At 39.0% G+C, this 22,661-nt stretch overlaps 1 protein-coding gene across 3 annotated transcripts in view; it reads left to right on the top strand.

The window, feature by feature from the left end:
• Positions 1-22,661, top strand: part of PDE7B (phosphodiesterase 7B) — a 377,838-nt gene that overhangs the window by 190,067 nt on the left and 165,110 nt on the right. The window contains exon 1 of one of the 3 annotated variants that reach the window (XM_049901719.1): positions 10,273-11,224. The exons of the other annotated variants lie outside the window; for them this stretch is intronic. Coding sequence (XP_049757676.1) covers positions 10,987-11,224 — 238 coding nt within the window. The 5' untranslated portion in view covers positions 10,273-10,986. Of the gene's footprint in view, positions 1-10,272; positions 11,225-22,661 lie in introns of those variants that run through there. 3 annotated transcript variants of the gene reach the window in all.

A 22,661-nucleotide genomic window follows, 5' to 3' on the forward strand; every position in this document is an offset into this window, starting at 1 on the left:
CTTTCCACAGATGTAGTCCATTTGATTTCTGTGTGTTCCATCTGGCGAGGTCCATGTGTATAGTCGCCGTTTATGTTGGTGAAAGAAGGTATTTGCAATGAAGAAGTCGTTGGTCTTACAAAATTCTATCATATGATCTCTGGCATTGTTTCTATCACCAAGGCCATATTTTCCAACTACTGATCCTTCTACTTTGTTTCCAACTTTTGCATTCCAATCACCAGTAATTATGGACTAGAAGGATCAAAATTTAGTAAGAATTTGAATGTGGGATGGAAAAGAAAGTTACCAAAAGGAAACTCTTAGAGAATCTATTGATGATGAAGATCTGACACATGCTTCAATGTTGTCAAACATTCTAGTGTGCTAGGTTATCTTTCCTTAACGATGGTGTTATTATTCTTCCAACAGTATTACATATTGAACACAAAAAGGTTCACTGGGATTCCTGCACAGGGCTCTGCAGAGTGTGTTGTATTTACACTATATATTATGTGGCCTCACTTTTCCCTTTTGCTCTTGATTCTCCTGCCATTAGAGAGGAAAAGAGCCTCTGAAATATCCGAAGTAATAAATCTGACATATATTAGTTTTGATCCAATATTTTCCAGCTTTTTCTTTCTTGTTTTTTAGTTACCCCCCTGGGTAGTAGGAAATATAGGTGTTCATAACTGGAGCAAAGCACTTACCCTTAGAAAGAACCAGGAAAGACAATGGAAAGAAAAACACAGCAAACCATGTTTCCAATTACCAGCAGATGTTTTCATTTATTCCAAGCGTTCCTGTTAACTGTACAAATTTTTAATCATCTAAATGTGGTAGTGTTCTAGCCTCATGCTCCTGATTACCGTTGTCCTCCAGTACAATTAAAAAAAAAAAAAAACTTTCCAAACCAGCACATAGTGATAACAATTGTCATTTTAGGAGTTGCATAATATTCTAGCAAGCATTTAATTGTGCCATAATTCAGCAAACCATTCCCTTTCTATTGGACACTTAAGCTGTTTCTGTATTTTTAGTTGCTTAAGAACTTGGTATATTAAAAAAAAAAAAAGGATAACCTGTTAAATTTATAAGTAATGCTGTCTAAAATAAGTTGATTAGCTTGGGTTAAGATAGGTCTTAAGTCATTCTGAACAAATAATGTCATTTTAGAGGCCTACACATTTTGGTCCTACTTCATATTTCTTGATTGATACCCAGTTTAATTCTCAGGTGGTAGTTTAGATGTCACCTTGAAGACAAAGGTGCACCTGACCCAAGCTCTAGTTTCTGGCATCGCTTTCCCACAAATACTATGTCTGGGGCTGAATGAATTACAAGAGAGACCTGATAAAGAGCGCAGTCTGTTGCAAAGTTTGTTTTCACTGTGTTTGGTGTTTTGTTTTGTGTTTTGCTGAGGCTGTGACATTGCAGTGTGTGGCTCTGTATCTGCAGCACCATCGGTCACTAGCTGTAACACCATGATGTCTGCTCTCTTTTATTCCATCTTTATTTCTTTGTGGAATCATCTGATCACCACTCATTCATGCCTGAAATATTACAGTGGGAAAGATTACCAGGCTTCATCCAATAACCATTTCATATAGACCTTTAATAAATCAAACAAAGGAGCAGGTCTTGGTGGAGATCAAAGACTCAGAGCCTTGCCGGTATTCCAATCATCTGAAAAGAGCTATAGGAGCACAAAAAAAATGCTGGAAAGAAGGAGGAACGGCAAAGTTGGCTTAACTAAATTTTGCTTGACACTTGGTGAGAAGAAGCTTTCAAAAATAGCCATTGAGTTATGAAGAGCTTTAAGACTTCATTGCATATGTTATTCATCACAGTGGCTTACGCTTCATATGCAACTTTATGTTTAACGTCAACTCATAAGGGAAAAGAAATGAATGAAACCATATTTAAAAGCCAAGCAGTGGTTCAATGTCACGAATGTCCCTGGACACAGCCCTTGCTCTTACATTGCAGTTCCAGTTGCTATTTTCCAGTCAAGAATATTTGACCAGAGCTAGTATAATTGTTCTCAAAAAGTCATAATACATGTACCTGTAAAAATTGAGACTTTTGCTCCATTTTATTTCATAAATAACTAACATGTACCCCAAAAAAATAAAAAACCCAGTGCCGTCGAGTCAATTCAGACTCATAGCGACCCTGTAGGACAGAGTAGAACTAACATGTAAGAGGCAGAAAATATCTGCCACATGGTAGTCCTTTAGCCTTACTCCTCAGAGTATGGTCCACAGCCTGTGTCATCCCCAGAGAGCTTGTTAGAAATGCATAATCTCAGGTCTCCACCCAGACCTGCTGAGTCACAATCTGCATTTTATTGGATATCCAGGTGATTCCTATGCACATTGTATAGCATTTAAGAGACACTTTTTGGCATAGATATTTTATGTAATTCATACCCACCAGAAGATAATAAGCAAAAGAGAGAAAAGCAAAAAATAAAGAGTACTTTGAAGAGGTAATAAGTTTACACTGGATACACTTACAGCAACTGATATTTCCTTTTTCCAAATTGACTCTATAAATATAAACATAAATGAATACCAAGGGTCACTATGAGTCAGAATCAACTCGACGGCAATGGGTTTGGTTTTTTTGGGAAGGGGAAAATAGGTAATATTAGAAGACTCTATTCCTCATCATTTCTCACTTTCCTTTTGTTAAATTGTTTATACTGATATCGTCTAGTTTATTTTTACTGTAGTAAGAGGGAAGAAAAAAAAAAACCTCACTGGGGCGTTTTCCACAAGTTTTTTTAGGATGTCTAAATAATCTGCCCTCCAGCCTCTTTGAGGGCTTCTCAATCTGGTCTAATTCTTGAGAGCTCCCAGAATTCATGCATCTCACTTGTCAAAAAGTAGGAACATATTCTAAACTTTGTTTAGGCCACTTTTTAAGAATTACATTTGGTTTTACAGACTATATTTCTTTTAAAAAGCACTCATAAATTAGATGGAGATCAGCTAGGAGCAATCAAAATTACAAAAATGTTTGTGGGATCAAATTAAGGTATACTTAAGTTTGTCTAGGGGAATGAGGGCAGTGAGAGAGAGGCCTGAAGACACATGTTCACTCCAAACCGTATGATGCAAAGCCGCACAGCACAAGCACATCAACGAGACCCATTAGCCCTGTGGACTGAAAACAAAATTCCCAATCAAGGGAACCTCTATCGTATTAACCAGAGCATTAAATAACTCATGTAAACATCGTGCAGACTTAAATCTTAGACATGATTCGTGGACCGTTGTACCTCAAAAATGCACTTTACAATGAACATTTATCCTATGAAGCCTCTCTTATTATCACATACTTGGTCCTTTTTCTATCTGCTCTCATTTATACTTGAGTGATTTTGACTACCTTATCCTGACTTTCTACCATTAAATCCCTCATCATCTCTCCCTCTGCGCCACTCTCCAATACTCTGTCTCTAATACCCCTGTCTTTAATTTCCTCTACTCCTACCTCCTAACGGAGAATGTCAATTTCCAAAGAAGGACTTACTTCAAGGGAGGGTTGACTTTTCAGCTATCTAATAGACCCCAAGAAAATATATCCAAAGTTAAGTTTAGGTAAATTGTCGATTATTATCTCTTATAGCTTAAAGATAACAATATTAAATTTTTACAAAGTTATTTATGGTTTATAAATAACTTTCAAACTTTAGTCTTATTTTATTCTTACAAGATCCTAGTGTGATAGGTAAGGGTCACTCTTACACCCATTTACAAATAAGGTACTTAGTTTTAGGTAAAGCTAAGTGGTGAGTGTAAATTGAAAACCAGTTATTATAACCCTGAGATATGTAGTCTTTGCGGATTACTTTAGAGATTTCATTGTTGTAACTGTTTTTTAAAAGCTGACACATGCAAATATGAATTTATGAAAAGTATGCTCTATCACCACTTACAGTCTTTCACAATCAGAAATAAATTCTGAAATTCTGGAAAGGTTATAGCCAGAAGATGCCTGTGTCACACACAGAAGCATCAGGTGCTGAGTAATGGAAGAGAGTAGGAGGTCATATTCATCGGCAGAGGAAGGAGCAAGGTGGAGAAAACCAAGTATTCCTGCCATCTTGTTTTCAATCCTTGTATCGTTGGACTCATTTGTTATGGGACAGCTGTCAGAGATTGTAAATTTGGCACTAGTTAAGACATTGAAGAGCCAGGATAGAGATCTGATGCCAGCCAAAACCCAGGTTTCTCTCTTTTAATGTACAAAGAAAAGTAATGGAAGAAGAGATAACTTGGGTTGAAAACCAGAGTTTAGGCAGGGAAGGCCATGCCGGTACCCAGTGCCTGAAAATGGACCAAGGAGTCATGTCCTGCCAGAGGCTTGCACAAGGGGTTCTCCATCCAGTTCTTGCTCTCGCTGTTAACACATATTTGCAGAGTGAATAAGAGAGTGATTGGGCGTGTTTTAGATACCTGTTGTGAAATCAAACTATGATTCTGTCAGCTCAACCTCTTCTACTTCCCCCATCTCATCTTTCCTCATCCTGCCCCACCTCACTAGTCCCATTTTCCATGTAATGGTGGAAATATCTGCTGCCTTGTATGGTCGGTCTGTGGGACCGAGTCCTTTTCCCTACTTGCTGGCGTTGTTCCTTGAGATTAGTTAAGGCCAAAGTTATTACATTTCTATTTCTCCTGAAGGACACTGTAAATTGTTTGAGCTTCTTCTACTTAGACTACATTAAACAAAGTTGAAAGACCTGTTTTTCCTTTCACTGCTTATTTTGAAGTTCATTTTAAACGCATTTATGAAACTGGGGTGGCCATAGCTCTGCGTGTGTGTGTGTGTGTGTGTGTGTGTGTGTGTGTTTACATATCCATATTTGAACTGATTGGAAAAAAAGGAAAAACATCAATAAAGCATGTCGAGCATTTGAAATTTTCCTTACAAAAGGGATGAGGATTGTGAGGGTACAATGTGCTTCCAAAATATCTCTGAGAAGACCTTTGTTAGGATGAAGTTTTGTGAGAATCTATTGACAGATTTAAAATTAAAAAAAAAAAAAATGCAATGAATATATGTTTCTAAGTTTCCTTTTTAAAAGAGAACACTGAAATTGTTAGAAATATTTAATATTATTAATATTTTTATCTTTAAAATAATATTTAATGAATGTTTACTTGTCCAGTGACTAGAGCATCCAAAATCCTACAAGGTTTTTACATAGCCCCCAGAACACTAAAAATTCTTCAAAATAATCCAGGTCATAAATCAACTATGTGTTTGACCCTTTCTTCTTGGCCATATACTTTAGCATTGGAGTTATTAATTCCTTCCTTTATAGCTGCAACCACACGGCATAGTATTTTTTGATAGAACCAGGTGTCCATAGAAACATGCTGGTTTGACTTTGTTAATTCTCATTACTTTCTTTAACAGTAGAGGAGTACTACTCTTTTTTTCCTCTTAATGGAATGTTAGGTTGACTCACAGTGCCTAAAAAATAAATGAGATTATTTTTAAAGTCTATCTTAAAATTTCCTATCCGTAGAACATTTGCAAGAACTTTTATAAGACACATACATGAAGAGACCTCTTTTCTCCATGATTCCTGCAGCACAGAACCTCCCCACCCATCCCTTCTTCCCATCCCAGTGATTCAAAGTTCAGCCTGCAGACACTGCCTCAAGGTGAATGGTGTTCATTAAGTAAGGGAAAAACCATAGGCTTACAGGCATACTATCTAAAGTAACTAACTATCTAAAAGACAAAAGAGATCACAGCTATGAAGTGTAACAAAACCAGCTTTTAGAGAATTAGGTTGGTAGAGAGATTTTATTTCAGCAAGTGCTCGCATCTCATCAGTTTGTCCCAATCTCTGAGGTCTGCAGTTGAGCCAAAAATCTCCTGAGCCAAGCTTTCTCGCTAGATTTCCTGTACTTCCTGTTTCTATGTGAGCCAGAAATACCATGAGAATGACCTTTCTTGTGGTATTTTTGCACTTCTACTCTGGGATGAAGATAATCCCATATTGGGGAAAACTTGTTTAAATCGGGCAAACATTTTCAATTTTTAAATCTTCAAATGAAGTAGTCTTCAGCTTTGGAAGGAAAATTGGAAATGGTGTCAAATGACCCTAACCACTTCAGTCATCTCCACTAGGAAGTAGTGGTGTTCCATAATTCAACATTTCGTAATTTCTCTACGGTATTTTAATGAGGAAATAGGTAAAACAATATAGAGAATGCAGTGGAAACTTTAATGCTTGGATAAAAGGAATGTCATTCTTTAACAAATGTGCAACACAGAGTTGTATTCTTGATACATTAGTGTGTGTGACATATTATATCATATATTTGTTTTCTTTGTTCTTAACCCCTTTGTTCAAAGGGTCAGGATATCCTGATGCTAAGTACTATTGCAAAATAACTGAACAAAAATAAAAATAGTCAAACGCTTAGGAAACTCTTCAGTTGTTATGTCAAGGAAGCTTGCGACTGAGAATTGAGTTTAAGACACTATTCAGGAAATATGCTAATAGAGTACAACAAGCTATGTGTGCTTATTAAATAAAATCATCTCATTTCTAGAGAGTCTTAATACCCCCAGTCCGATAGAAGAATAAGATAAGAACAGAAATAGTTGTAGAAAGTGGTAGAAGCACCAAACTGTTGTTTAAGTCCTTTCATCTCTTAACAATGACAGAAATGAAAAAAGGGACATCTTTTTCATAAGTTGACCTCTGATTATTCCTTACTTGGGTTGTATGACTATCTGGTTGTTAAAGAAAGAGCTGTTAGATCAAAAGACATTGTTGTGTGCTGTCGAGTCAATTTCAACTCATAGCAACCCTATAAGACAGAGTAGAACTGCCCTATAGGGTTTCCTAGGCTGAAATCTATATGGAAGCAGATTGTCAGGTCACCAATTCCTGTCTCTTGAGGAGCCACTGGTGGGTTTGAACCACCAACCTTTTAGTTAGCAGCCTAGTGCTTAACCATTGTGCCAACAGGGCTCCTTCTAGAAGCCACTACTTTTTTGTGAATTTACCAGTGTCTGCTATGACTTCTATTGTTGTTTTACACTCCAAAGGATGTTGACCCTTCTTCACATATTAGGCAGGAGAGTAGGTTTTCCAGTGTACTTTTCCACCCAGAAAAAAAAAAGAAAGAAAAATCACTTAATTCAGTGTGGAAAATGGGGTTTCCAAGGAGAGGCTGGTGGATTCAAACTGCCATAGCTCTTAACAATTGCGCCAACAAGGGCTCCGACCATGGGATTAGAGGAATAATAATAAGAACAAAATTACGGTAGCCTTTGCTGGTATCAACTTTAAAAAAAAAAAATGGGGCAATGAAAATAAAATACACTGTGCTAGTCTTTCTCCTCTCCTCTAAGTCTCCTCCTCTCCCCTCTAAAGAAACATCACATCGTTGTGTGATAAACCAGCCCTGAAAGGAATGTAGAGCAGGAGCAACAGGTTGTATATCAGCAAAATAAAACACCAAGCAAAATAACAGACTTTGCAATGCAGAGATGTGAGGAGACCAGAAAGATGGGGTTGTTGTAATGTCCTTCAGGAAAACAGGAGCTATACACTTAAATGCTCAAGTTCAAATTGTTCCTACAAACTGAATTTGCTGGTGGAAGTGCCAAATACAATACCACCCCACATTTGTTTATGTTCAGGGCCTTTCACATGAGCTACAGGGGGCGCCCCCTTTTGTTGTACTGGGTCTAACTTCCAAGGATAGCGCTTCCATCTCTGAGCCGCAGGAGCGAAGGTGACGCATGGTCCATGATTGTCCTTAACTGAACCCCTCTCAGGGAGGCGGGGGTGCAGTAGTCGGTGACCCAGATATTAAGTCTATAGTGCTTCTCTCTGGAAAGTGAACCTTCAACAGTCTTTCTTTGTTTTCACGTCATGTAAGTCTCCACGAATATCCTTAAAATTTATTATTATTTTTCTTTGAAAATGGGTTTTTATGACAATCCTAAGCCATGTGCCCAAATTACACAACCCCTCTCACGTATGCATGAGGATCTTGATGCTTCCCCAATTCATTTTCTTCAGAATTAGCTTTGGAGTGTGATTCAGTGTTGTTTCCCTTCCAGCTGTAGGGCAGCTGAGGTTACAAAGGGATTTGACTAATAGACCAAAATCCAGATAGGTTTGCTGAGAAGAAAATCACAGCAGAGGCCAGGGGTGGGAAAAAGGGAGTGGGCATGGACTGTGGTACCGAGGATCAACTCAAGAGCCTTCTGAATAACACCATCCCAGTGCAAGCCACAGTGGAGGGCAAGGTGGCCCCCAGCCAGGACTTCCAGAGAGAAGCAACTGTGGCCTGGCTCTTCTTCCCCTGCTTCTCAAGAGCTTCTTGGGGCTGCGGGCAAGGCCGGAGCCGGGGAAGCTTCTCGGCTGCCTGCGTCTCCAGAGCAATTCCTCATCTGACACCTCCAGATAGGGGACTCCTCTGAGAGGCTGGCAGAAGGGAAGCCCTGCTGCTTTGCCTGAAGTCCTTCATGGCTAAACAAGCCATTTGATACACTTTAGCCAGCACCACAGAAGCCGCAGTCAAGAAATCAAACGGTGTATTACATTGGGCAAATCTGCTGCAAAAGACCTCTTTAAAGCATTTAAAAGCAAAGATGTCATTTCGAGGACTCAGGTGGGCCTGACCATAGCCATGGTCTTTTCAGTCACCTCGTATGCAGGTGACTGAAAGCTGGACAATGAATAAGGAAGACCAAAGAAGAAGTGATGCCTTTGAGTTGTAGTGTTGGCAAAAAATATTGAGTATACCTTGGACTGCCAGAAGAACAAACAAATCTGTCTTGGAAGAAGTACAGCCAGAAAGCTCCTTAGAAGCAAGGATGGAGAGACTTTGTCTCCTGTACTTTGGACATGTCATCAGGGGGGACCAGTCCCTGGAGAAGAACATCATGCTTGGTAAAGTAAAGCATCAGTGAAAAAGAAGACCCTCAAGAAGACGGATTGACAGAGTGGCTGCAACAGTGGGCTCACCCATAGCAACGATTCGGAGAATGGCACCAGACTAGGCAGTGTTTCGTTCTGTTGCACTGAGGGTTGCTATGAGTCGGAACCAACTCAACAGATTTTAAAATAAATTGTTATTAGAGTATTAAGATTAATTGTATATATATTTTTTTAATATCCTGTTTCAACACTAAAAAGTACTGGAACAAAAGTATTAAAATGTTGTCTCCCAAGTTTTTCCTAGAACTATATTTATATAACTGGATTGGGGGGGAAAAAAGTTCAGAAAAAAAATTGTCGCTTAGGAGATTTACAACCTGTTCTATGGACCCAATATCAGAATATTACTGCACTTGAAATTTGTAGGTTTTCTTGAGCCCTGAACAATGCATGTATATGTGTGCACATGGGTGTGTGTATGCCGGAGAATGTGTGTGCACTGACTGTTACCTAAGGAAATGGTTGTGCTGACCAAACTCTTAATTAAAGGCATAATTGCTAAATGCACCAAAGCTCATTAATTTTATTTTATCTTTGGTGCACAAGACTTCTGACTAACAAACCTTTAAAATATGCACCTAAGAACCCACTGGTAGAAATTGTACTGCTTAACTCATTTTGAATGTTTATTAAGAAGTACTTTTTCCCAAACTGTTATTTAATACAAGAGAAGAGTTTATCTTTTTGGTATACGCAAGACTCCTATCAGCTACCAGCATATAAATAAGGGGTTAAGAAAAGCCAAAGAAGTTCCAGAATGACTGACTGTAGGCTACAGGAATACAAAGAAAGTACCAACAATGTGGCATATTTATAAAAACTGGCAAAAAAGAACTAAGGCTGCATGAGATGGGGAAAGATAGTCGCTTTCCCTCAGTTTGTCCCAGTGCAAAAGCGGTTAAATCAAGTTACAACCTGACCTGCCGGGAAAGTACGATTTAGCAGTCATGTTGTTCAGTGGTAAAAGAAAGAAGGCTTTTGTCGTTGCTGCTACACTTTGTTTTGTTTTAAAGAAATGTTTCAGCAAGTATAGGAAGGGGAAGTTAAATCTATGCCAAGTAATCACTGATGTTGTGTGGGTATCCCCTTTTGCTCTTCTATCGAGATGGGAATTTCCCTACCTTTCTCCATGCCCACACCCCTACCCCAACCCTCCACCCATGAGTGGAGCAGCTTGCACATAAACCTTTTCTTAGGTCAGCTTTCCTGGTACTGAATCCACACCTACACAGAAAGTTTTTGATGTATTTGAATACAGTATATCAATTCTGGCAGAACTTCATCCCTTCGAAGAATCTTTTTTCTCAGCCCAGAAGATAATTCTTCATAGGCATAAGAATATTTTCTCATTTGATTATATCAGAGTTACCCATTGCCGTTGATCGATTCTGACTCATAGTGACCTGACAGGACAGAGTAGAACTGCCCCATAGGGTTTCCAAGGCTATATATAATCTTTAGAGAAGCAGACTGCCACGTCTTTTCTCTTGTGGAGTGGTTGGTGAGTTCGAACCGCCGACTTTTCGGTTAGCAGCCGAGCACTTAACCACTAAGCCACCGGGGCTCCTTACAACAACAACAACCAGCACCAAAACAGAATTATGAACAAATAAATCAGAAGGAGGAAGAGGAAAAGTGAATGCTCAAACCTCTATGGCTTTTTCTTTCCCCCTGCTGTCATTCCAGCTGTAGCCTGGGATTAATTAAGTGCTGTGAACTCAGAGCCTGAGAGAGGAGGAAAAAAATGCACTCTATCTCTAAGGAAGGAGTACAGTAACAGTCCCTCAGCAGTGAGAAAGCTTGGGAAGTGACTCGCGCTCCAGTGTTTGTGGAGGGACTGGAGGGGCAGGCAGGCTGTGCCAGGCTAGATCAGCCTTGCCTTCCTGAAGCTGAAGAGGATTTTACAGGGGTTTGTCTTCTCCTGCCTGGAAAAGAATTTCCCCTGTGCTAGCAGCAGCCGCCGCAGCAGCAGCAACAGCAGCAGCCCTACCTCCTCTTCTGGGGAACAGGGCAGAATGCCTGTGCTAGAGCGGTATTTCCACTCGGCAGAGCTAGGCAGAAGGTGGACAGCCCCAGAAGGTGTGCTGCCCTCCTCGCTGGGCAGCCGGTCAGGGTGCCAGCAGGGGCCGCTGCCCTGGGACTTGCCAGAGATGATCAGGATGGTCAAACTGGTTTGGAAATCCAAAAGCGAGCTGCAGGCAACCAAACAGAGAGGCGTTCTGGAAAACGAAGATGCTCTCCACAGCTTTCCAGGTAAATTGGCTGTGGGGTGCCAAAGGTAACAGGGCCAACTCTGATGACTTTTCAGTCCCTTCCATGGGGAGCCCCAGCTATAAAAACGGGAAGAGGAAGGAAGACAAGCTGGGCAGCATGGGGTCCTAGGGCTGTGACTAATGAATGTTTTGCTTTATTGGAGAAATGCATCTTAATATTAGGAGTGATATGGTAGGAGGAACATTGGACCGGGAATCAAGAAACCTGGGTTCTGGGCTCTGCTCACCTCTTGCTGGCCCTGTAGGCTTAGAAAGTCAAATTTCTGGACTTTCTGCCCCCAAAATAAAAAGGTTGAATAGGCTACTCTGTAATGTCTATCCTGCCTCTAAAATTTCTTGTTCACAAGTTAGAGATGTTTCCGAGAGGATATTCTTCTTGGGTTGCTATTTATAATGCTTAATATAAAGTAAAATATACTTTATTTTTCTAATTGTCTAATTTTTGGCAGTGGAACTGCAGTATGTATAATATTCCCGGAATTGAGTTTAGCCTGGAAGCTTTCACATCCTAGTAAAGTTGGTAAACTTCCTTGCCTCAGTTTCCTCTTCTGAAGAATGACAATACAAACTTCCCCAGTGGTGTTAGGAAAAATTGACTGACTCACAAATATGGAAAGGATGATTCATAGAGACTTCTGTCATGTTATAAGAATGTGCTGTGTTTGGGACAGTTGTGGAGAACTTTGCTGTGTTTCTAACGGTGGGCTCAACAACCCCAAAGCTGCTTGGGATCCCTGGGAAGGCTCCCAAGGGGCCCCGATAACACCAGGGACTAGGAATCCGAAACTGACTGGCAGGGTGGCCTCTTGAAGGCTACACTGGTAGATAGATATTTGGAGAGTGGTGGGTTCACTTTAGAAGAAAGAATATGAATGTGTGTTTATGAATTTGGAGTCTTGGCTAATCCTCTGCAGTGGAACCCTGACATGCCATTGGTGGTAAAAAATGGGAGACTAGACCGAAAAGATATACCGAAAATTACCTCTCTCCTTCTCCTGGAAAGAGACTAGGAAATAACAATTTGCCCAATTTTTTGTAATAATTTAGTCCAGAAACTTTATTTTAGTTAAGTTCCTTAACTTACATTATTATTTAAACTATAGAATATTAACAATGCCTTCTAAATATTCTAAATATATATTTATTTTAATATATACAATTCTAAATATATATTTATTTAATAATATTTAGAACATTATTCAAAAGTAATTATCTGAGTGAAATAAGTCAGACATAAAAGGATAAATATCATATGATCCCAATTATATGAAATATCTACAATAGGCAAATAGAAACCAAAGCTTATTAGCGGTTACCAGGGGCTAGGGGAGAAGAGGATGGGGAGTTATTGCTTAGAGGGTATTGAGTTTCTGTTTGGGATGATGAAAAACTTTTGGAAATAGACAGTGAAGATAGTAGCATGCCATGGTGAATATAATTAATCTCAGTGAATCGTATGCTTAAAAATGGTTAAAATGGCAAAAATTCGTTTTATATGTATGTTTATATATAAAACAACAAGAAGAAGTCATGCCTTTAAATTATGGTGTTGGCAAAGCATGTTAGATATACCATAGACTTCCAGAAGAACAAACAAATCTATCTTAGAAGAAGTATAGCCAGAATGCTCCTTAGAAGTGAGGATAGCGAGACTTCATCTCACATACTTTGGACATGTTATCTGGAGGGACCAGTCCTTGGAAAAAAATATCATGCTTAGTAAAGTAGAGGGTCAGCGAAAAAGAGGAAGACCCTCTACGAGATAGATCAACGCACTGGCTGCAACAATGGGCTCAAGCATAACAACAATTGTGAGGATGGCGCAGGACTGGGCATTGTTTTGTTCCATTGTACATAGAGTCACTATGAGTCGGAACCAACTCAACAGCACCTAACAACAACAACAACTAAGACAACTGTATATATATATATGTATATGTATGTACACACACACACGTGTGTGTGTGTGTGCAATGTTCTGGTAAAGAAAATGTTCGAAAGAAAAACAAAAACAGTGTTGGTCTCTAGTAAACAAGGAGAATTTAGGCAAGAGAAGGAAACCAATGAAACTTTGAGGTTTATGTGGCAATTGAGAAATAGATGCCCGGAGGAAATGGGTCTTGGTCAGAAGAAATGAGGTAATGCTAAAGCCATCACGTATTCCATGTGCGTAGTGCAAGAAAACGGGAAAATCCACCTGGGCAGAAAACTTAGCTATGACACTTTACCAGTTACCACTCTTGGTTTGTTTTGGTAAGTTAAATGATCAAAAGTCATATTTCAAATTGTGCCTTTGATAAAACCAGCTAATTCAAGAGATGTTAGCATGTCTGTGGGGATGTGTGTATAGTATTATTTATATTGTGTCATTGGGTGTCTAATTCCCAGAAAAGCAATACTACGGAAAGAAAACAGAACTCCGTTAACTTTTTATTGCTTAAAAGGTATTTTCCTGAAAGTATTAAAAAAGAGCTACTTGATGCCAGTATGCCTGTCAACCACTGCCTCACCTTCAGTGTGCTGTCTCAGCACTCACTTTGGTTCCCAGAAGGGCCTCCTTTGCTCTGCCTTCAAGGAGCCACCACAGTCTCAGCCTTTCTCCAAAAGGTGTTGGTTTGCCTCCTCTTCTTCCTCCCCTGCCTTCCAGTTCTCAGGGAGATGAGGGGCTCACGTTTTTTGGTGTGGACATACAACCTTAGCTTAGATGACGAAGCATGGCGCCATGTGATCAAACGCCCCAAAAGAAAGTGGTGTCACTTTCCAAATTGTCTCGCACTTTTTCCTCGCTCATCTTGCTCCTGATGCCACATTTCCTCTGACCATCAGGTTTTCTTCAACTGTGCCGTTTTCACTTGGCAACGTATCAGTGAGGGCCTTAGGAACACTTGCAAAATATTTCAAAAAAATCTGGCATTTTTCCATTTTTAGAAAATGATATCCTTTCTAAAGAAGACATTGATGGTTCAGTGGTAGAATTCTCACCTTCCATATGGGAGATCCAGGTTCAATTCCTGGTCAGTGCATCTCATGCGTAGCCACCACCCATCTGCCAGTGTAGGGTTGCTTGTCGTTATGATGCTGGATAGGTTTCAGCAGAGCTTCTAGACTAAGATGGGCTAAGAAGAAAGGCCTGGCCATCTACTTCTGAAAATCAGCCGGTGAAAACCCTGTGGATCACAATGGTATGATCTGCAGCTGATCATAGGGATGGCTCAGGATTGGGTACCATTTCATTCTATTGCTCATGGAACCATGGGAGCTAACATAACATAACAGAAAGTGAAGGTTTAAGCTGTTTTCAGTTCATGTATGGGGCTTTATGGTAAAAAAAAAAAAAAGTCCTCAAAACACACAAGACTCAAGGCTTGCTGTCTGTCTCCCTTTCTTAAATCTTGTCTCAAACAATTTATACTTTGACAATATTGAACAACTTGTTGTCCTTCAAGTACATCAGGTGGCACCCTACCTCTGAGCCTTTGCACATGCTGTTCCGTGTATTTAAAATGCCTTTCTTTGATTCGGCCAACTGAAAAACTTCTATTCAGGCTACAGAATCCAGTTCAAATATCCCTTTCTCTGTACCGACTTTCCTGATGTTCTGCCTCTTCTTCAACAGTTATTGATCCCCTGCTGTTTGCTGTCTTTTCCTGTAGGTACTTAACGTATAACACTCACAGCACATAATACTTTCGCCAGGCTGGTAACTAAATTCCACCAGTCACTCCTTGAGAACCCTCTGGGGCAGTTCTACTCTGTGCTACGGGGCCACTATGAGTCAGAATCAACTCCATGGCAGTGGCTTTGGTTTTGGGGGGCTTTTAGTAACCAAATGCAGGGAAATTATAGTATTCTGTGTATATTTTGTCTACTTGTGATAACAGACACATAGGTTTAAATTTTTTTAAACCATGAAATTGCAGAAATTCTGAATAGAACCAGTAGTCATTGTAGAGGACTTTAGAGAGAGTGTCGCTGGCTCTTAATATAAGTTTAATTTAGCCCTAAAAGTTCCAGCTTTTCTTTTCCTTAATGAAAAGACATCATTATTTTTACTCAGACTTCTTAGACAAGCCTGGAATTTTTTTCCTCACAAGTGAAATAGAGAAATGGTCTGAGATTTTTACCGAGGTAATAAAGGGAAAGAGCAAAATAATTTGTAGGAAAATAAATACTACATGTGTATTTATAAGAAATTTTAAGGGGAAATACATGAAACCGTGAGCAGGGGAAGGCAGCAGAGAACGGCGTCCCCTGAAGAGACGGAGGCTGTGCTCGGCAGGAAGTCGTACATGTGAACATCTTCCTGCTATCATCAGGTGGGCGTTTGCTGGAGACTATTTGGTGGCTATTAAAAGCAATGGATGAAGGAAGGATGCGGGATAACAGGAGGAAGAGGGACTTGTCACTGTTACATGCCTGGGTGCTTGCCTCTGTAGAGTGTCCCAGAGTTGGGCATTGGCCGAGGCACTGCTCACCCTGTAGGGAGGGCCTGGAAGTTACTGGCATGCCTGCATTTGGAGAGTCAACTCAGTTCATTGGATCCTACCCAACTGCTTGATTGAATTAATATTCATCCTTGGATAGTGCAAATGATTAATATGCTCGGCTGCCAACCAAAAGGTTAGAGGTTCGAGTCCACCCGGAGGTGCCTTGGAAGAAAGTCCTGGCAATATGCTTCTGAAAAGTCAGCCATTGAAAACCCTGTGGAGCACAGTTCTACTCTGAACACATGGGGTCACCATGAGTCAGATTCAACTCCATGGCACCTGAGGGTTTTTGGGGTTTTTTTTGGTTATTAATACAATACTCATATCTTTTTCCTTTTGTGAAGCAAATGAAGGGTGGTCTCATAATCTGGTTAACTCCTCTATTTTAGATATAAGGCAAATAGTTCAGAGAGAGTAAACCACTTATTCAAGGTATACACTGAAACTGTGTCAGAACCAGAACAGGGCTCCCTTTGAGAGTCCAGATACCCACCCAATTCTGGTCTACAAAACTCCTATGATCAGGGCACTGTGCTAGGTAATTCAAATTTAAGCCAGGACATAACTTTTTTTGTTATACTCAGAGGAGGCAACCGTAGAGACTCATGGTGCATATAAACCTCAGTCAAGCCAGAAAAATAATATTGCCGTGCAAAATAATCCAGAGGATCGTGCCTCCTTTAAATTGTTCTACTCATTTTGTGGGTTTTAGTTTTAGATCCAAGCGTCATGCGTTAGGGAGTCCCCAGGAAAGACACCCATCTGTTATCAATAGAAAGTAAGCTTAAAAGGTGGTGGTGAGAGGATACAGAGAACTGGAGAGATGGAAGAAGGGTAGAAAATAAATAGAAGTTTCTCAGATGCTGTGAGTATAAATATTATTCTGGTTATGATTCTAGTCAGCAACCTGTTGAAGACTAGGCATCTCCTAGTGGGATTTGTTCTTAGTTGAATAAAAAATTTGATTTCAGAATTCAATCAAATAATTGCAAACTCTACAGCTGTGGAACTGATCTTTCTTTTTGGTATCTCCGATCTAAATTTTACATTCTATTTTACTCATTTATTAATCTTGCTCCCATGTCGGTAGTCTTCGGCTTCAGCAAAATATAAAAATGCACAACTCCCTCAAAAAAACACTTATTTTCCCCACAGTCATTGTAACTTGCTCTGCCCTTCAAGAAAAATCCAAATATCAGAAATTTGCTTTCTACTCAGCCCTGAAAATCAAACAACTTCAGACAAGAAAATCTTCAGAAGAATTCTTTGCTTCTACAGCTCTACAATTCAAATTGACATTTAAAATATTATTTAAAAAAATAAGTCAGGTATGAAGCATGATATAAATATATATCAAAGACTAAGCACTTGGCTCATTATAATTTAAGGAGCATTTATTGGATACTTACTATACACCAGGGACTACACTAGGCACCAGGGACTTAGAGACGAATCAAGAGCTTAATGAGAGAAGAACAATTATGAATTTATGAATCAGAGATTTCTCTCTACAACTTCAGTGTCAAAACAAGCATTTGTTAGTTTAATTCTTTATGTCAGTTCAAAGTATTGGCTATAAAACTGTTGAAATTCAAAAACACTTGTAAAAATTCAAACACACTTTCAAATATTTATCAGTGCTAATGATGTTAATCAAGGCAGGACAAATTACTTTGAGTAAAGAATGAATTACTCTTAACAGCAGATAACCTGACCTTAATTTATAACATATCTGTAAAACTTCTACTGTAGATAATAGCCCGTGTTCAATCCGTAGCTATGCTGGAAAATAATCACTGATAATTCAGTCCTTCCTTTATATGTGAATCCAAAATTGATTTCAAACTGGAAAACATCATCTTCACCATGAACTAAACCTGCTCCTTACCCTGACTTCCTGGTTTTCATAAATGACATCACTTCTGCAGAAACCCAGGTTCAAAACCACTCTCTCCAGGTCTCCAATTTCAATCAATTCCAAGTCTGTAAGGGAGTTAAAAGTGCCAAAGCGTATTGCATTGTTGGATTTAAATCCCTCCTCTTCATCACTGAACTGTTTGACACTAGGCAACTTACTTCACCTCTGGGCCTCAGTCCTCTCTTCTATAAAATGGGAATAATAACAGCACTTTCACATAAGGTTGTCATGAGGATTAAATGAGATAATACAAAAAGAAAAATTTCCTAGAAAAGAGCCTAAGCTCTACCGTATTCTCAGTAAATGTTAGCTGTCATAATTGGTGGTGGTGTTATTTTCTCAACGAGTTCTCTCATACCTGTTCCCTTCTCTCTCAGTTTTATGTCCTTTGGCCAAACTTCATGTTATCTTGTCTATAATCTTGCGTTAGCCTCCAGCTGCAGTACTGTCTCTACCCCTCTTCTCTCCACTTTGTTATTTAGCTCGATAACACTGACAGAAAAATCAAAATATGCCTGTTCCTCTTCAAAATGCTTCAGTGATTCTCCATTGTCTGCAGAGAAAACCCAAACTCTTCTCTCCTGCATCCCAAGCTCTCTGCTCTCTGGAACTAGCTCACTTTTCCCGTCTTGTCTCTCATTATTGACCTCCAACTACTTATATTCCACCCAAAAAGGCCACGCATCCCACAACTTCCTACTTGCTTTCTGCTCATTGTTCCCAGTGCCTAAAAAGACTTCCCTCCATGTCCCCATTTCTGCCATTCCTTAGAACCCCACCCTTATGCCATTCCCCACACAAAGCCTTCCTGAGATTACTGAGGAAAATTATGTCTTCCTCCTCTGAAGTCTCAGAACTTTCTTTGCATTTATTCACAGGCAAATCACTTTGTTTTATTGTAATTGGTGTACATTTTCTTCTTCCCTTCTTAGATTTTCTACTCTTTGAGAGTCTGGAGGACATTCTATTTTCTTTGTGTTCTCCCTAACATCTTTCACAAGTCAGCCACGCAATATACTTTGATGAGGGAAAAAAAAGAAAATATCAGAAGGAATAAAATAGCTTACAAGTTGCCATTAAATGCATGAATGAACATTTTTTTTTTCTAGTCTCCGGTTACTCAAGAAACATGAATTCTAGTTCTTCCTTATTATGGAATCATTTTTAAACTATATTCTGGCAGAAGATCAGGATTAGTCATTACAGCTTAGAAAAGAAAAGAATGTACAAGAGTGAATTTCAGAACCGTTGAAAAGGTAGAAAAACGTACCAAACTAACATGAGACATTTCAGTCTTCATACAGAGAAGTTACAATTTACTGATAATTACACGATGTTAGAATAAATGTATATAAGTTATGTGTGCATATATATAGCTTTGAAATAATTACTCTCTTCATGCATCTTGACACATTTTACATAAACTGAACGTTGAAAAGCTGCTTCATTTACAGATATTAGCCTGTATGCTCCTCAACGTAATTTCAAAAATAGAGTGCGGAAGGTGTGTGTTTACCCGGTCCTACAAATGAGCTTTTGAGGGGCTGGAGCTGAATGAAGGATGTTATTCCCACGTCCTCTTTGCCTGGAAATGATTTTTTTTTTTTTCTTTTCTTTTTTTTAACGTGGCTGGTTTAACTGGACAGCAAAGCATTGACTTTTGGAGCTGGCTAAGTCTGAAAAGGAAAACATTAGAAGCTTAATTGTAAAAAGACTAAACACTCCAAGTTATTTTTTTAACTCACAGAAGCAACTGAAAAGTCTGCTCTTTTCTACTATCTGCTTTTTTTCACGCTTTAATTAAAAATTCACTTCATAGTACATAGTAGGTACACTTGACCATATCAAAAATGGTAAACAAAGCACAGAGTACTTGTGATTAAAAACAATCCTTATATTCTTCCTTTTTCCATTCATCCTTCTCTGCCTTTCAATAATTTCTCCTTAGAATTTATTTCAACCTCTAAAATCCTAAAAGTCCACCCTCAGAGATCAGGTTCGTATCTCTGTACTTGCCTTAAATGTCTTCAACCTACAAAATCATCAGACTTTTCTGTGAAAATTCTTTTCACCTAAAAGGATCTAAATGGCATGTATTTTATGTATTACAAATCAAGTCCCTGTCCTAAGTATTTTGTTACTTCATTGGCTTTGGGACAAGTACTGAGGGAGTACTGAAGAGCCTCTAAGTCCCATCCCTTATCTAAACTCAGCCTTGTGTGCAAGTAGAAACATAGTTGACAAAGACAAAGCTGGACCTAGTTATGTATGGCCTTAAAAGTGAGTTCAAGAAACCCAGCTTCCTGCAGAAAAATAAAGCTCCTAGAGAGAAAAGAAGAACAAATTTCAAGAGAGATTGAATGGCAGTTGTATAAGCTAGGTGCAAGAAAATTAAAAGAGCCAGAAAATTGTTAAATAAAATCAAGGCAAAATGGGAATAAATGTAAATCTTTAGCCAAGGTATTAAAAAGGAAAAATAAATATCCAACTGCACTAAGACACATATAAACAGCAATTAGAATTTTTCTAACTGAATCCTCAGATATTCCTCAACATCTGGAACTAGAGCCAAAGCACAAGATTGTTCCTTGCTTCGGTGTCTGTTTTTGAATGTCATTAAAATCTCTCTCATATCCCTTTATAAATCCTGGTGGTGTAGTGGTTAAGTGCTATGGCCACTATCCAAAAGGTTGGCAGTTTGAATCCACCAGGCACTCCTTGGAAACTCTATGGGGCAGTTCTACTCTGTCTTATAGAGTTGTTCAGAGTCAGAATCTACTCAACAGCAACAGGTTTGGGTCTTTTTTTTTTTTTTTTTTTTTCTGTTTTAAGCACTTCCAAAAACCCAAAGACATACACATGTAGAGGATCAATGACAGCAACTAATTCAAAGCTGTAGACAAAATTTTCTGAAGAAAATGGTTTAAAAAGAGAAAAGAAATGGACAGGTAAGAAGCCAAGCATAGAACCCCAACAGGAGCAAATGGGTGAGGTCACGACAAAGAAATTGGATTAAAGTATAAGAAGTGTTAAGGAGTCTCCGGGTGGCATGAACATTTAAGCGCTCGACTACTAGCCGAAGGTTGGCTGTTTGAACCCACCCAGAGACATCTCAGGAGACAGGCCTGGTGATCTGCTTCCAAAAGTCCATGGTCTTAAAAACTCTGTGGAATACAGTTCCACTCTGCACACATGGGCTCACCATGAGTTGGCATTGACTCAAAAGCAACTAACAATAACAACATAAGAAGTATTATCAAAAACATAAAACAAATGTCTACCTATGAACAGGGACAAAACAAGGATGCCTGCTTTCACCACTGCTATTGGACATTGTACTTGAAGTTCTAACCAGAGCAGTCAGGGAAGAAAAAGAAATAGAAAGCATTCAAACTGGAAAGAAAGAAGTAAAACTTTCTCACTTTGCTAATGACATGATTCTGTATGTAGAAAACCCCAACGAATCCACAAGAAAGCTCCTAGTTTATAGAAGAATTCAGCAAAGTTGCTGGGTACAAGATAAACATGCAAAAATAAGTCATGTGTCTATACACCAGGAATGAAAAATCTAAAAAGGAAATTAAAAACAGAATTTTATTTATAATAGCATTTAAAAGAATAAAATACTTAGGTAGAAATTTAGCCAGGGAAGTGAATGACTTGTACACTGAAAACTATAAAACGTTCCTGAAAGAAGTTAAAGAAAACCTAAATAAATAGAAGGATGACATTCTGTGTTCATGGATTTGAAGACTAAATATTGTTAACATATCACTGTTACTGAAAGCAATCTACAGAATCAGTACAATCCCTACCAACACTCCAACAGCCTTTTCTGCAGAAATGGAAAAGCCAATCTTCAATATCGTATAGAATTTCAAGGGGCCCCAGATAGCCAAAACAGTCTTGGAAAAGAAGAACAAAGTAGGGACATTCATACTTCCCGATTTCAAAATGTACTATAAAGCCTCAGTAATCAAAACAGTGTGGCACTGGTATAATGGTAGACATATACCAATGGAATAGAATTGAGAGTTTGAGAATAAACCCATACATCTATGACCAGTTGATTTTCAACAAGGGTGCCAAGTCTATTCAATAGGGAAAGAAGAGCTTCTTCAGCAAATGGTATTGGGGCAACTGGATCGCCACATAAAATAGAATGAACTTGAAGCCATACTTCGTATCATATATAAAAATTAACTCAAAATGAATCAGTGACCTAAATACAAGAACTTAAACCATAAAACTTTTAGAAGAAAACGTAAGACCTTGTTTTTGAAAATTGATTCTTAGGACACCAAAAGTGTAAGCAACAGAAGACAGATGCAAATGTTTTAAAAAACCACATACAACAGGTGTTTACGCTTTTACAAAAAAAAAATAAAAAGCACACACGCAACAGTGAGGAGAAAAAAGTCACTGTTTAAAACATTTGCAACAGATATTTCAAATTTCCACACTAAGGTGTACAATGAAATGTAGCCTATTTCTCTTTTCCAAACAATCAAATTTTCCTCTTGAGTCCACCCTAACAGGGGATAAGAAAACTTAAACGTGCTAATAACAACATGGTAGTCGGTCCTTTCTGCATTAAATTGCTTCTTTTGGATAAATACTTTCCCTCTCCCTGTTCCTTTCCACAGGTGATATCTGGGTGCATGTGTGTCTTGGGGTCCCACATACCTATCTGAATGTTTCTACCACACACAACCACAAGGCTCCAAAGGTTCCAAACAGAGAAGGGGAAGCAAGTGCAGGTTCATCTGACCACTCTTCTCTGCCTTTGGTTCTTTTCCCCACAATTTCCCAAAGTGTAAAGGATAGTTTTACACCTCTCCATCTCTAACATAGCCTTACCCCATGCCCTATCTTCCTCTTTCCCAGAGGAAGGAAGCCTCAACGTGGAAGAAGCAAGAAACCATATCCACAGGCCTATCATTTAATATATTAATGGAAATAAACAAAATAGTGTAGAAAATCCTGTTATCTTTCCATGAAGACCAATTCCG

The sequence above is a fragment of the Elephas maximus genome, chromosome 1, assembly GCF_024166365.1.
Source record: "Elephas maximus indicus isolate mEleMax1 chromosome 1, mEleMax1 primary haplotype, whole genome shotgun sequence".
NCBI classification, from domain to species: domain Eukaryota; kingdom Metazoa; phylum Chordata; class Mammalia; order Proboscidea; family Elephantidae; genus Elephas; species Elephas maximus.